Source organism: Schistocerca serialis, chromosome 1 (genome assembly GCF_023864345.2).
Source record: "Schistocerca serialis cubense isolate TAMUIC-IGC-003099 chromosome 1, iqSchSeri2.2, whole genome shotgun sequence".
NCBI classification, from domain to species: Eukaryota; Metazoa; Arthropoda; class Insecta; order Orthoptera; family Acrididae; genus Schistocerca; species Schistocerca serialis.
This window is the reverse complement of record NC_064638.1, coordinates 1187259830-1187275768: the sequence shown is the minus strand read 5'-3', so window position 1 is coordinate 1187275768 and position 15939 is coordinate 1187259830. Positions and strand designations below refer to the sequence as shown.

Genomic DNA, 15939 nt, shown 5'->3' with positions numbered 1-15939 from the left:
GCATCGTGCAGCCACGTCTCGATCCCTGAGTCAACAGATGGGTATGTTTGCAAGACAATCATGTGCACGAACAGTTCGACGACGTTTGCAGCTGCATGGACTATCAGCTCGGAGACCATGGCTGCGGTTACCCTTGACGCTGCATCACAGACAGGAGCGCCTGCGATGGTGTACTCAACGACGAATCTGGGTGCACGAATGGCAAAACGTCATTTTTTCGAATGAATCCAGGTTCTGTTTACAGCATCATGATGGTTGCATCGGTGTTTGGCGACATTGCGGTGAACGCACACTGGAAGCGTTTATTCGTCATCGCTGGCGTATCACCCGCCGTGATGGTATGGGTTGCCATTGGTTACACGTCTCGGTCACCTCTTGTTCGCATGGACGGCACTTTGAACAGTGGACGTTACATTTCGGATGTGTTACGACCCGTGGCTCCACCCTTCATTCGATCCCTGCGAAACCCTACGTTTCAGCAGTATAATGCACGACCGCATGTTGCAGGTCCAGTATGGGCCTTTCTGGATACAGAAAATGTTAGACTGCTGCCCTGGCCAGCACATTCTCCAGATCTCTCACCAATTGAAAACGTCTGGTCAATGGTGGCCGAGCAACTGGCTCGTCACAATATGCCAGTCACTACTCTTGATGAACTGTGGTATCGTGTTGAAGCTGCATGGGCAGCTATATCTGTACACGCCATCCAAGCTCTGTTTGACTCAATGCCCAGGCGTATCAAGGCCGTTATTACGGCTGCAGGTGGTTGTTCTGGGTACTGATTTCTCAGGATCTATGCACCCAAATTGCGTGAAAATGTAATCACATGTCAGTTCCAGTATAATACAGGGTTTTACAAAAAGGTACGGCCAAACTTTCAGGAAACATTCCTCACACACAAATAAAGAAAAGATGTTATGTGGACACGTGTCCGGAAACTCTTAATTTCCATGTTAGAGCTCATTTTAGTTTCGTTCTTCCACCTACGCTCAGTGGAGCACGTTATCATGATTTCATACGGGATACTATACCTTTGCTGCTAGAACATGTGCCTTTACAAGTACGACACAACATGTGGTTCATGCACGATGGAGCTCCTGCACATTTCAGTCGAAGTGTTCGTACCCTTCTCAACAACAGAATTGGTGACCGATGGATTGGTAGAGGCGGACCAACTCCATGGCCTCCTCGCTCTCCTGACCTCAACCCCCTTGACTTTCATTTATGGGGGCATTTGAAAGCTCTTGTCTACGCAACCCCGGTACCAAATGTAGAGACTCTTCGTGCTCGTATTGTGGACGGCTGTGATACAATACGCCATTCTCCAGGGCTGCATCAGCGCATCAGGGATTCCATGCGACGGAGGGTGGATGCATGTATTCTCGCTAACGGAGAACATTTTGAACATTTCCTGTAACAAAGTGTTTGAAGTCACGCTGGTACGTTCTGTTGCTGTGTGTTTCCATTCCATGATTAATATGATTTGAAGAGAAGTAATAAAATGAGCTCTAACATGGAAAGTAAGCGTTTCCGAACACATGTCCACATAACATATTTTCTTTCTTTGTGTGTGAGGAATGTTTCCTGAAAGTTTGGCCGTACCTTTTTGTAACACCCTGTATATTTGTCCAATGAATACCCGTTTATCATCTGCATTTCTTCTTGGTGTAGCAATTTTAATGACCAGAAGTGTAGCTCTCGTCCTTACTGCCCCATGCCCAGGTAGAATGGGGCAAATGATGTACTTTCCTGTTTTGGAATAAAAAAGTTTTGTGTTCCTACGATATTATTGTATTTTTGTGATTATTAGACCATAATGAGTTCATAGAAAAACTTGCAGTTCTCGAATTAAACCTTTTGTATTTTTAGAAGATATTTTCAAATTTTCCCCCTTTCTATTCCGGAATCCTCAGACAGTAAAAATAAATAGTGCAATCAGAATCCATGTGCATAAAGGAAAGTATCACTTGAACAAGTTCATTTATGAATGACATGATTTCTTTACATTCAAGCCTTCAGAATTATTAATACACCAGTAAATGACACTAGCAGGGCTTTTTTTTCCTTTTTCAAAAGAATTGCAGAAGCTGAATTTTGCGTTAGTAACTGAGGTGAACTATGCTGTTAAGTCCTAATACTTTGAGATTTCCAGTGGTATGGTTAGGCAGGAAACTAAGAGAGCAACTGTAAAGGTCAATTCTAGTTCTCCATTCCATATTTCGTAATTTTTAATTTAATGTGTACTGTTACTACTTTTAGGATTTATTTTTTTGATTCCGGTCTCTGTACTTTAGCTATCAGGTGAAGTCTGGCTGTCGATTCCAAGGTTTGTTATTCATCGCATTTTTGCAGTAGTACAGACAGTGACACCAAAAAGGTAAATTTTCTTGAAATAACAATAAAAATAACGTCACGCGTGCTCGACCATTAGAATTGACCTGTTGTTGTTGTTGTTGTGGTCTTCAGTCCTGAGACTGGTTTGATGCAGCTCTCCATGCAACTCTATCCTGTGCAAGCTTCATCATCTCCCAGTACCTACTGCAACCTACATCCTTCTGAATCTGCTTAGTGTATTCATCTCTTGGTCTCCCCCTATGATTTTTACCCTCCATGCTGCCCTCCAATACTAAATTGGTGATCCCTTGATGCCTCAGAACATGTCCTACCAACCGATCCCTTCTTCTGGTCAAGTTGTGCCACAAACTTCTCTTCTCCCCAATCCTATTCAATACTTCCTCATTTGTTATGTGATCTACCCATCTAATCTTCAGCATTCTTCTGTAGCACCACATTTCAAAAGCTTCTATTCTCTTCTTGTCCAAACTATTTACTGTCCATGTTTCACTTCCATACATGGCTACACTCCATACAAATACTTTCAGAAATAACTTCCTGACACTTAAATCTATACTCGATGTTAACAAATTTCTCTTCTTCAGAAACGCTTTCCTTGCCATTGCCAGTCTACATTTTATATCCTCTCTACTTCGTCCATCATCAGTTATTTTGCTCCCCAAATAGCAAAACTCCTTTACTATTTTAAGTGTCTCATTTCCTAATCTAATACCCTCAGCATCACCCGACTTAACTCGACTACATTCCATTATCCTCGTTTTGCTTTTGTTGATGTTCATCTTATATCCTCTCTTCAAGACACCATCCATTCCGTTCAACTGCTCTTCCAAGTCCTTTGCTGTCTCTGCCAGAATTACAATGTCATCGGCGAACCTCAAAGTTTTTATTTCTTCTCCATGGATTTTAATACCTACTCCAAATTTTTCTTTTGTTTCCTTTACTGCTTGCTCAATATAGAGATTGAATAACATCGGGGAGAGGCTACAACGCTGTCTTACTCCCTTCCCAACCACTGCTTCCCTTTCATGTCCCTCAACTCTTATAACTGCCATCTGGTTTCTGTACAAGTTGTAAATAGCCTTTCGCTCCCTGTATTTTACCCCTGCCACCTTTAGAATTTGAAAGAGAGTATTCCAGTCAACATTGTCAAAAGCTTTCTCTAAGTCTACAAATGCTAGAAACGTAGGTTTGCCTTTCCTTAATCTTTCTTCTAAGATAAGTCGTAAGGTCAGTATTGCCTCACGTGTTTCAGTATTTCTACGGAATCCAAACTGATCTTCCCCGAGGTCGGCTTCTACTAGTTTTTCCATTCGTCTGTAAAGAATTCGTGTTAGTACTTTGCAGCTGTGGCTTATTAAACTGAATGTTCGGTAATTTTCACATCTGTCAACACCTGCTTTCTTTGGGATTGGAATTATTATATTCTTCATGAAGTCTGAGGGTATTTCGCCTGTTTCATACATCTTGCTCACCAGATGGTAGAGTTTTGTCAGGACTGGCTCTCCCACGGCCGTCAGTAGTTCCAATGGAATATTGTCTACTCCGGGGGCCTTGTTACGACTCAGGTCTTTCAGTGCTCTGTCAAACTCTTCACGCAGTATCATATCTCCCATTTCATCTACATCCTCTTCCATTTCCATAATATTGTCCTCAAGTGCATCGCCCTTGTATAGACCCTCTATATACTCCTTCCACCTTTCTGCTTTCCCTTCTTTGCTTAGAACTGGGTTTCCATCTGAGCTCTTGATGTTCATACATGTGGTTCTCTTATCTCCAAAGGTCTCTTTAATTTTCCTGTAGGCAGTATCTATCTTACCCCTAGTGAGATAAGCCTCTACATCCTTACATTTGTCCTCTAGCCATCCCTGCTTAGCCATTTTGCACTTCCTGTCGATCTCATTTTTGAGACGTTTGTATTCCTTTTTGCCTGCTTCATTTACTGCATTTTTATATTTTCTCCTTTCATCAATTAAATTCAATATTTCTTCTGTTACCCAAGGATTTCTACTAACCCTCTTCTTTTTACCTACTTGATCCTCTGCTGCCTTCACTACTTCATCCCTCAGAGCTACCCATTCTTCTTCTACTGTATTTCTTTCCCCCATTCCTCTTAATTGTTCCCTTATGCTCTCCCTGAAACTCTGTACAACCTCTGGTTCTTTCAGTTTATCCAGGTCCCATCTCCTTAAATTCCCACCTTTTTGCAGTTTCTTCAGTTTTAATCTACAGGTAGATTGTGGTCAGAGTCCACATCTGCCCCTGGAAACGTCTTACAATTTAAAACCTGGTTCCTAAATCTCTGTATTACCATTATATAATCTATCTGACACCTTTTAGTATCTCCAGGGTTCTTCCATGTATATAACCTTCTATCATGATTCTTAAACCAAGTGTTAGCTATGATTAAGTTGTGCTCTGTGCAAAATTCTATCAGGCGGCTTCCTCTTTCATTTCTTAGCCCCAATCCATATTCACCTACTACGTTTCCTTCTCTCCCTTTTCCTACACTCGAATTCCAGTCACCCATGACTATTAAATTTTCGTCTCCCTTCACTATCTGAATAATTTCTTTTATTTCATCATACATTTCTTCAATTTCTTCGTCATCTGCAGAGCTAGTTGGCATATAAACTTGTACTACTGTAGTAGGTGTGGGCTTCGTATCTATCTTGGCCACAATAATGCGTTCACTATGCTGTTTGTAGTAGCTTACCCGCATTCCTATTTTCCTATTCATTATTAAACCTACTCCTGCATTACCCCTATTGGACTTTGTGTTTATAACCCTGTAGTCACCTGACCAGAAGTCTTGTTCCTCCTGCCACCGAACGTCACTAATTCCCACTATATCTAACTTTAACCTATCCATTTCCCTTTTTAAATTTTCTACCCTACCTGCCCGATTAAGGGATCTGACATTCCACACTCCGATCCGTAGAACGCCAGTTTTCTTTCTCCTGATAACGACATCCTCTTGAGTAGTCCCCGCCCGGAGATCCGAATGGGGGACTATTTTACCTCCGGAATATTTTACCCAAGAGGACGCCATCATCATTTAATCATACAGTAAAGCTGCATGCCCTCGGGAAAAATTACGGCCGTAGTTTCCCCTTGCTTTCAGCCGTTCGCAGTACCAGCACAGCAAAGCCGTTTTGGTTATTGTTACAAGGCCAGATCAGTCAATCATCCAGACTGTTGCCCTTGCAACTACTGAAAAGACTGCTGCCCCTCTTCAGGAACCACACGTTTGTCTGGCCTCTCAACAGATACCCCTCCGTTGTGGTTGTACCTACGGTGCGGCTATCTGTATCGCTGAGGCACTCAAGCCTCCCCACCAACGGCAAGGTCCATAGTTCATGGTTGACCTATATGGCTCAAATACATAGAGCGATTCCAAAATTGAAAATCCTAAAAGAAAGCGCTGTACACACCTACTGCAAATATGCAAAACATAACGAACCTTGGAATCAACAACTAGAGTGACGTAATGGGCAAGTTCTTGCTCTCGATTATGTTTTTCTTCACTTACCGTGTTTTTTCAGTAGCCCTAGTACAGACAGCGATAAGAAAAATTTGTATGCCAAACTAATTAAACATGCTGTATACTCTAGAAACGCAAAAGTGACGAACCTAAGAATCGGCAACTTTAATTGACCTGTATAGATGAATTCTGAATGTTGGTTCCATATGTCATCGTTATTTGTGAATTTTCGTTGTATAGCGCTATTTATTTTGTGATTTCTATACTGTTTTTCCATTATTTTCGTTTTATTTGCTTTCGTCATTTGTCACTATCTGTTGGATATTGTGATTGTTATGTTAGATTTCAGTTTTTTTCCCACCCAAACCCCTATCTTCTTCCTTAGGCCTGTTGTATTCAGTATTTAGTAATTAGAATTACCGCTATTCTGTAATGTCTTGAGTTTACAATACGGAGTATTGTGGTGGACGTTGAAGGTTATCTTTCCTTTATTTGTCCATATAAATCTCTTTTTCAGTGCATATATCCTACACAGGATATTGGGCAGAAAACCTTTTTATCTATTGGTTTTTCCAATGTCAGACATACATTATTAACATTTTTATAACAAATTGGATCTGTGCAGTTAATAATTACATTTTAAAAAAATACTGTATATTTATACCTTATTGCAATAATTAAAGATACAAATTACATTTTTTCTTGCGTAAGATATTATGAGATTGAATAGTAGCAGTTTTTCAGATGGTAGGCTGTCACAGGCTTTTTAAGGCTCTGTAGTTCAGGAAGAGATTTTATATGTCTTGGTAATCTGTTGTATAGTTTTGTTGTTGCATGATATACACCTTTTTGGCATAATGTGGTGTTACAATGATTAACATGTATGTCACTGACCTCGTACTGTAATCATGGACACTTCTGTTTTGAAGAAAAAGGTTTCCTTTTTCTCTGTATACTTTTTTGACATGCATGACTACTTCCAGTATATAAATGCTGGGAAGGGGTGGGAGCTTTAGGTCTTTATAGAGAGGTTTGCATGGTTTTCTGCTGCTCACTTGTTTCATCGTTCTTATAATTGCCGTTTGTTTCGTGAAAACTGTTATTGCCTGGTGTACATTTCCCCAGAAAATGATACTGTACCTCAGTAGTGAATGTACACGAGCAAAGTATACAACCCTAACTGTTTCTGCATTAGTATTGTTGCAAAGAATTCTTACTACATAGCTAATTTTTGCTAGTTTTGAACTTAGGGATGTGGTATGAGTGTTCCATTTAAGGTTTTCCGGGATATGAATCCCAAGAAATTTAGTTTCATTGGCAGCACTAATGTTTTGGTTATCTATACATATCACAGGTTGTGCCACATTTTTATTTTGGTTGGTGTGGAAATTCATTAGTACCGTTTTCTTTGGATTAACCAACTGTTTCTGGTAAACCATTCAGACACTCCTTTTGTAATATCTTTTGCAGATGCAGTAAGATTTTCTTCTTTATTCCTTTCAATCAATAGACTGGTGTCGTCTGCAAACAGTACTGGTTCATAATCCCCAACGTGTGATGGGAAATTGTTCATATGCACAAATAAAAAGAAAGGGACCTAAAATGGAGCTCTGTGGAACACCATGACTTAGTCCATGTGATTCTAGAAGGAGTACCTCGAGTTAATTTCCTTCCATGTACTTAATTTCAGTTACCTGAGAGTGATATTCCAAATATGATTTAATCCATTGATATGGCACGCCTCATACACCATACCGTTCAAGCTTCCTCAGGAGCACAGAATGATAATCACACCAAAAGCTTTTGTTAGGATCAAGAATAAACCTGAGATATTTCTGTGGTTGTCCACTGCATTTAAGATATGGTTTATCAGATTGAAAGTGGCTGTTTCAATTGATCGCTGGTCTGAAGCCATGTTGACATTCAGAAGTAATATTATTCTTATCAAAGAATGTAGTTAGTTTTGAAAGGAACACTTTTTCAATACTTTTTGAAAACCCTGACAGTAGAGACACAGGCCTATCGTTACCCATACATTCATGATCACCCTTCTTATAAAAGGGTCTTACTTTTGCCATTTTCAGTTGCTGTGGGAAGACACCACATGGTAAGGATGAATTGCATATGCCTAATAAAGGCGAAAGTATTGCTGTTATTTTTATAATATAATGTGGAATGTCATCAATACCAGTTGAATAATTACTCTTCAGTGAATTAATGGTATTTAGGAGCTCTGTTGGGCCTATTGGACTGAGGAATGTGGATATATTATTTACTTCAGTAGATGAAACTTCTTTCCATGTTGTGTTAGGTGGATTACCAAATTTTTCCTTCACTAATTTTCCAGCAACAGTTGTGTAATAAGAATTGAAACTATTTGCAACTGCCCTAGGGTCAGTGACATTCTTGCAATCATGTGATATCACAGTATTTTTGTGAGTTGTCTTCTTTCCCATAAGATCCTCCACAACTTTCCACATGGACTTAGTTTTATTGGATGACTTCATAATATATTTGCAATGCCTTTCCATGTTCATATAAACTATGACTAGAATATATTTCACATATACATATTTTCTTCCTTTACTGTCCCCTATTTTTCCATCGTAATTAGTTTCCCATATACTTGTGTGTAAGTAGTCGTAGTACACTGAGGTGACGAAAGTCATGGGATATGCGCATATACAGATGGCAGCAGTATCGCATACGCATGTATAAAAGAGCGGTGGATTGGCGTAGCTATCACTTGTACTCAAGTGATTCATGTGAAAAGATTCATGATGTGGTTATGGCTGCATGACAGGAATTAATAGACTTTGAGCCCGGAGTGGTAGTTTGAGCTAGACACTTGGGACATTGCATTTCTAAAAACATTAGGGAATTCGATATTCCAAGACCCACAAGACGGTGCCGAGAACACCAATACTGCTCCATTATTCAGTAATACTGATCAGTGATATTTGTTTTTAGTACTTTATTTCCCATAGTTACCAAAACACAATTTGACAAGAATACGAGCAAACAGGTCTTGAAGACTGCTCTATGTACTTACCATTTCTGATATTTCACATCACTTTGTGTTTTAACTTGTACCCAGCAAGCAAGTAGTCATGAAATTACACGGTATGTCTATCCACACAGTGGAGGTAGGGGTATTAAGCAATGAGCACTGGATTTTCTTTGCAGATGTAAATGTTCAAATGGCAGAATATTTTGTCATTAGACCAAAGTTTCTAGTATAGCATTTGGCCATGTCCGGCTTTCATATTGTGTATGATTCATTTCCAGACAGTAGGTCTTTCTTGTGAATGTTTTGCACACTGCCCATGTAAAGGAGTTGTGGGAGCTAGATCATGGGACATAAAGACATCAAGGTTGCCTTTAAGCTATTCTCTCCTTTATGAGGCCATATCTTTGTTGTCTGGGCGTGTGACAAGAAATGTGGCATTTTCATTGTGGAGTTTCATACTGTACAACATATGTTTAAATTGCTTATTTTGATTGATGAGATTGTGGAACAGAAGGGCCTTCTCCTTCATGACACTTGTAAAAAGAACTTTTATCATAAATGTAATATTGTCATGCTTGATGATTTGTCTGTGGATGATACAATGTCCCGTAGGAGCAGTCAGAGAGAGAAACAGTTTTTAGTGTGATGCCTACTGAGCTTTATGTATTGTAAAGATAATCAGTTGCTTATTACTCATCACCTGATGCTATAGCAGAAAACTTGTATCTCTTTTTTTGTCATATGTGAAGTGAAATCAGATTTCTTCTATGAACAATGGAAGGATTGAAATGAACTGCAAGTAGTTGAGATGTTAAGTAAATGACAGCCACATAAATAAGACAGAAATCATTGCTGAGTGAGATCTAATACAGCCCAGTTGGGCTGCGGTGCCGAGGCAAAATAACCAGCAGAACATGTAGCGCTCTCTGTCTCTCTCTCTCTGCTTAAAAATATTCTTTTGAAAATCGTATTGAAGTAAATAGCAAGTAATCATTATATTTATTGTGACAGTAAATTCAGTTGTTAATGTTTTTATCCCATATAATTAAGAATTCTCTTAAACATTTCTTTTCAATTAGCGTGCCAGAGATAGCATAATCATTAAGAAAGCTTATTTTTTATGCTTTGGTGTGTACTAGTCTATAGGAAAATGTAGCAGACTCCATTGACCAGTCAGCAGATAGTGCAATACTTGGTGGCTTGAATTAGTTAAAATACAGTTTCAGTTTTCGGTGTCTATAATACAACCATCATAATTTCCTTTATGAAAAATGTATCATAAGGGTGCATAACTAAGAAACACTGTATGAAGTGATATTAATAATATTCCCGTCTGTTTTAAGGGGAATTCATTTTCTAGCTGAATTTGTGTGTGATTTTGAATGCCCTACAATGTTTCATTACTTAAACTACCTCTCATTAAAGTAAATAATCACAATATGTAAAATTGCTGAGTGCTTGATTTAAAAACTGCACTGTCCTAACATAAAGTACATAAGAAGTATTTGTTGTACAAAGTTTGCCATAAGCTGGTATTACTGCAGGAACTATTGTCTCACACATCATTTATGTCCCTTTTTAATGCAGATTGCAATTATTCATATTTTTATATCCCCTCCTTGGTAATTAGAATACAAATTCACCTGATAAGATTTATAAGCTGTATTGTTCTTTTGCTTCAATTGTTAGAAGTTCTGAAACACATTTTTGTCTTTTAGTGGCCATACTGTGATGGAGTGCACAAGTACTACAACAGAGAAACAGGAGACAACGTGGGACCTTTAGTCATCAAGCGCAAAGTATGAATTACTGGTACCGGTTCATTGGTGTAGGATACAAATGGATTAGGCTGCAGGGATCCTTATTATTAGTTTTCTTTATATTTTTCTTTGGACAAACTAGAATGTCTTGCAGAAATAGTTCTACAATATAGACACAATTAAGAACACTTTTGTACCCTCATAACTATGTTTATGCTGTGAAACCAGAATTTATGTCATCATCTATTATGAACAATTTCAAGTTCCCCTCTATATCGTTAACTTGTTTTTAATAACTATATATTGCATGCTTCAGTAGATTAAGAAACATGCATCATAGTGCTGCACACACAGTGGTATTGTTGTAAAAAGTAGCCAATTTCAGTTATGGAACACAGACAGTGCAATATACTTCTGTTATTAACACATTTATATGCTTGCATGGATCATACTATAAAACAAAGCAGTTCTCAGTTTGGAGGCTAGTTTTAATGCATCCTTGCTTTATTATGCTTTGGCCTATGGAGTTAATATACCGTTGGATTCCTGTGACATGAGAGCTGGTTGACCAATTCAGTTAGGTTGGGAGATGGTGTGGAGAGAACTTCAGTTTGACATGTAATGTGTCATGTGAGAGAAGTTGATGAGTAGGCACAAAAAGTATTGGAGGTGAACTTCATGTAGATAGCTACTTTCTTATATGTTGACACTTTTATTGTCTCTTATTTTCAATTCTGGTGAATGGTGATCTGTGGGCTTCCAGTTTCACAGTTGGATGAGTCTTGAGATTTGAAAACATCCATATCAATAAGTCTGGATGAAACACATTAGTAAATACAGGTAAAAAGTTACACGTTTAGAGTTATTGAGAAATGCAACAGCAGAAAAGTATAACCAGAAATTGAGACTTCCAAGTATTTGTTCACAGGGAGATATGATAAGGGGAGCACAGAGCTACAAGAGATGGTAATGTGTAACTAGAAGAGAGAAAGTTTAAAAAATTTAAAGTTAAGAGCAAATGACTCTTAAAAGGGGACGAAAGTTTGACTCTAGATAACAATAGAATATGTTTAGTTCTGAGAAAATAATAAAAAAATAAAAATAAGAGAAGACAGTTGGCAGTTCATTAGGCTGATGAGATAGGAAAGAGAGTGAGTGTGAAAACCACAGGCACAAAGAGTACAAATTGTATATGAGAGATGAGGAAAGAGGAGAAAAGCAGACAAAAGAAAATATAAAGAAACAGAGGCAGACAGCACTCGGCAAATAGGGTGTAGTTACAGAAATTGTGTCTAAGACAAAAATAATTTCACATTGATAGATCTCATAACACTGGGTTCTGAATAATTTTCTCCTTTCTATTAAACCTCTGTTTCCTTTCTCCCTATCCTTTCCTTTTCCATATTGTTAACAAAGGAAATTGTTATTCTTCGTGTTCATATTCCTTCTTTTGTTATTCCGCACTGTATTTCTCTAAATACAATGTTTCAACTGTTTTTTCTAGTTTGAAATCAAGGTGCTAAAAGGAATTTCCTCAAGTATGGATGTTTTTGTCAAGTGCCTTACTAAATGTCATAGCCATTCATTTTCTGTATTGGTATGTGTGCAACTTTGAAAAAAGAATGGTATTATGATGATCAATGTATAACATATGTTTTACATTCCAAATGAATATTTACTATTTACATCATTGTTTAAAGGGAAAACTTTGCATTTATTTGAGGCATTGAAACTATTTGTATCAGCATTTGCTATAATTTTAGACTTTATAAAAGTCACACTATTGTAACAGAAATCTTGAAATTGTAATATTTAATAAAAGACAATTTTGTATGAAAATTGTACATACACACTTTATGTTAAACATGAAAAAGCCAAAGGGTTTTGCAACTTTTATTTGTAATTTAATATGTACATGACTAACTTAAATAGTACTATATTTCAGTTCATCACAGAATACACACATTCACACGTAAGTATCACAGATATGCTGGGACATTGAAGAACCTGCATGCAGGATCACATCATCATCAACAGGTTTATTTCTTGTTAAGTGACTTCTGTGTGTTGTCACAACTGAAACAACATGAAACACATGTAATTAGTGTTGTCAGAAGCTTGAAATTAAATCTCATCTTGTATAAGTTCACAACTATATTGAACAGAGGAAAATATGCTGGTCATAAAAAACAAGTTTATTTTATTTTTCAAGCTAGTAGTTTCGTGTTCATTTGAGGAAAAAAGCTTGTATATACTGAGTAAACTTGTTTTGCTCAATAAGTATATTTTTCCTCTCTTCAAAGTTATCACATGTCTTAGCTAATTGAAGGCAAGAATACCACTTAAACCACTACAAAAACAGTACACAATAAATGCAGATAAACCAATCACATGTTATCTTCACCTAAGAAAATGACTACAGCAATTATGATAAACAGCATAAATAAAATTAATAATAAAAGCAAAGTTGTGACTGAAGAATGAATCATAATGCATAGAGTGATTAGCTATCTACTCTAAAGTGCTGACATATTATTAACTTTACGAATACAGGTGCTGAATAGAAAATTTATGCAAGAATTCACAATTTTTTTGCAGTTCATCAACTGTAAAGAACCTACAAAATTACTGAGAACTACCGTTTATCCTGTCATATAGTCCAGTGAAGACAATGTAAACAATGGTGTAAGGGAAGACAACATTCAGTGTGCAGAAAGCACTGAGCAATAGAAAACATGTAAAATAGATGTGGATTATGGTAGTTTATGTGTCAACCAAGCATATACCTACAGCACATCCACACTGATCTTGTGTGCCATCGAAGGAGAGTGGTGACCTCAGCTGTGGTTAGTATAGAAAGCTGCACGTCACACGACATTTACATTTATAAGAGGACCAAGCGAACTGATTGTGAGCTGGATTTGTTGAGAGGGGTAGGGAAGAGGGGGAATGCTGTATGTACAGTAGTAAGCAGTTTTTCTGCCATTGTGCTGAAGGCCTTTTTGAAGCATTAATAGGCACATCTCATTTGCAACTACATCTTCAAATGCCATCTCACCTCACATTCTTAATGCTAACTAAACTCCCACAAAGAGGCAACTTCTTACCTCATAGTACCACTGTGGACCATAAAAGCTGTGTCTTCTATGGCACTGGGTACAATTTTTCATCACAACTGATTCCTACACCTCCCAAAGTATTATTCCGTCATTCACCAAACATCTGGTCATGCTGGTTTCTCTCTTTTTCTCAATCCCTAGTCTACCTGGCATCCACCTACCTGAGCCCACTTTCAAGTTCCTGCTCTTGCAGTCATCCGATTCTTTTGCTACATCTCCTTTCATTAACTTCATATTTTTCTTTAATTGAACTATTTTTTTCTCTCACATCACACATATCCCTGTGCTGCTTCTTGGAGGGCTGCTTCACTCACTATGAGCTCTTCCCCCCTCCCCAACCATTTTCCATCTACAATACTTAATCCGCAGTGCCCCATTTTCCTTTTACATTGCTATCTGCCAAGCATATTATGGTGTGGGCACCTGCACTATAACCTTCCTTTCCTGTGAGAGCTCAGACATGCCCCTACTTGCACATGCGTATTTCCTTATCATCTCTTCTGTAGTCCATCTGGACCAGGTAAGATCAGTACATGCTAAGAAGACACAGAGAGAACAGGGTGAGGAATAGGGGCCAAGTGTGTGCACATTCATGTGTATGTGGGAATGGGGAGTGGGATCTGCACTCATCAATATTCTAATTTACATAAGTTATGACAGTGTTCCTCATATTGTCTCTTCTCAGTTCAGAAATCCTACAAACAAATTTTGAAGCTAGATCACAAGGGAAATTTCTCAGTTTGTTTCAGAGAAGTAACTGTCATGTGTTACTACGCTTCATTCTCCACAGGAGAGCAGCAGAACAAGTGCCTGGAGTTAACCTGGAATTTGGTACCTGCAGTATATGAAACTAGAATTATTTTCTAACAGTAATTAATCACAGTTCATATCTAGTTGCTTCAATAAACAACTGCTCAATATGTTTTCTAACAAAAATTTTGATGCTAAAGAGCTAATAACAGATTGGACTTTACCTTGAGATTCCCCTGTCAACCCCCCGTGGCCAAAAACGCTCTTGCAGTTCATACATTGGCATCTAGAGAGAGAGAGACAGTTATTGAAGCAGCTATTCATAACTGAAATGGTGTTTTGCATGTACCTCACAAGAGGGCACATGGGATGTCAAGCTTAATTTTATTTTTGACAGAAAGCATTTATATTTTTCATAACTCTTTTTTTCAAGTAGTTACTTATAGTTTTTAAATGAAAAGTTTCTTTTTTATTCTATTGTAGTGGGTATCTATGTAGAGGTTTTGCGTATAGGAGTAAACTGATTAAAACTAAGAGCTTAGTGCTTTTTTTTGTGTCAATATAGGCTGTTCGTTTAGAAGTTTCACTTTAAAACTTTATTCTTTGCACTGTTGGATAGACTACATGTCTTCCAGACATGTGGTCTACAAATTGGTAACTGCTGTAAACTGATTACTGTGCAGTATACCTTTTTTCTTAGATTTTTAATAGAAACACATGATTAATTCTGCTGCAAAAGTTTGAAGAATGAGAAATCAGTTTCATACCACCAGTATACTAAAAAGCTAAAAATACTAGTAAGTCCATTTCGAGTAATTTCAAAGCAGAATGTTTATGTGGAAAAGTAGGTTAATCCTGCTATTGACCACCATGGCAAAGAGTTCTCTTTTGTTTCGGTAAGTATTGTAACAGCAAAGCAGAATTATTGTAGAAAGTTATGCCACATCTTTCAACACTTCAAGACATTCCAGTGCCCATTGCAGATACCGTACTGTTCCTTACTCTTGGTTATTTCTATCTATCATACCTTTACCTACTCCTCTTAACATCTGTACTTAATAAATACTGAACAGAGAACTTTGTTTTTACTGACAGAGTATTAATTTTCCTTATCCCATACAGACTGGTGCAGGTAGCTGAGCATGTAAAAGTGGCCACTTCTGGGACATGGCGAGACACACTGACCGCAGACCATATCCACCTTACCAATTAATGACAGGGGCCAGTGTGCCAGCCAGCCTGGATATGATTTTTAGGTGGTTTTCCACATCCACCTAGGGAGATACTGGACTTGGTTCCCATGTTCCACCTCACTTACACAGTGTGCAAATGCTTTGAAAAATGGCATAACATTTGACCAGTGACATACACTGACACAGACAAAAGGAGCATATGCATTCCTCCATGAGGGAGGACTGGGGGGGGCTGGCAGTAATTTTAAAATGCCTTTGGGAGTGGCTGCCC

The 15939-nt window shown here is 38.1% G+C and overlaps 2 protein-coding genes across 3 annotated transcripts in view; one reads left to right on the top strand and one right to left on the bottom strand.

Annotated features, from left to right (window-relative positions):
• Window positions 1–10794, top strand: part of LOC126418823 (CDGSH iron-sulfur domain-containing protein 2 homolog) — a 104020-nt gene extending 93226 nt beyond the window's left edge. The window contains exon 4 of the mRNA XM_050085794.1: window positions 10565–10794. Coding sequence (XP_049941751.1) covers window positions 10565–10651 — 87 coding nt within the window. The 3' untranslated portion in view covers window positions 10652–10794. The remainder of the gene's footprint in view (window positions 1–10564) is intronic.
• Window positions 10795–12485: 1691 nt separating this feature from the next.
• LOC126418813 (uncharacterized) overlaps window positions 12486–15939 on the bottom strand; it is a 179242-nt gene continuing 175788 nt past the window's right edge. The window contains exons 4-5 of one of the 2 annotated variants that reach the window (XM_050085760.1): window positions 14700–14761; window positions 12486–12682 (exon numbers count right to left, since the gene is read on the bottom strand). In XM_050085760.1, coding sequence (XP_049941717.1) covers window positions 12646–12682; window positions 14700–14761 — 99 coding nt within the window. In that variant the 3' untranslated portion in view covers window positions 12486–12645. The remainder of the gene's footprint in view (window positions 12683–14699; window positions 14762–15939) is intronic. The other variant, XM_050085766.1, reaches the window with a different exon arrangement.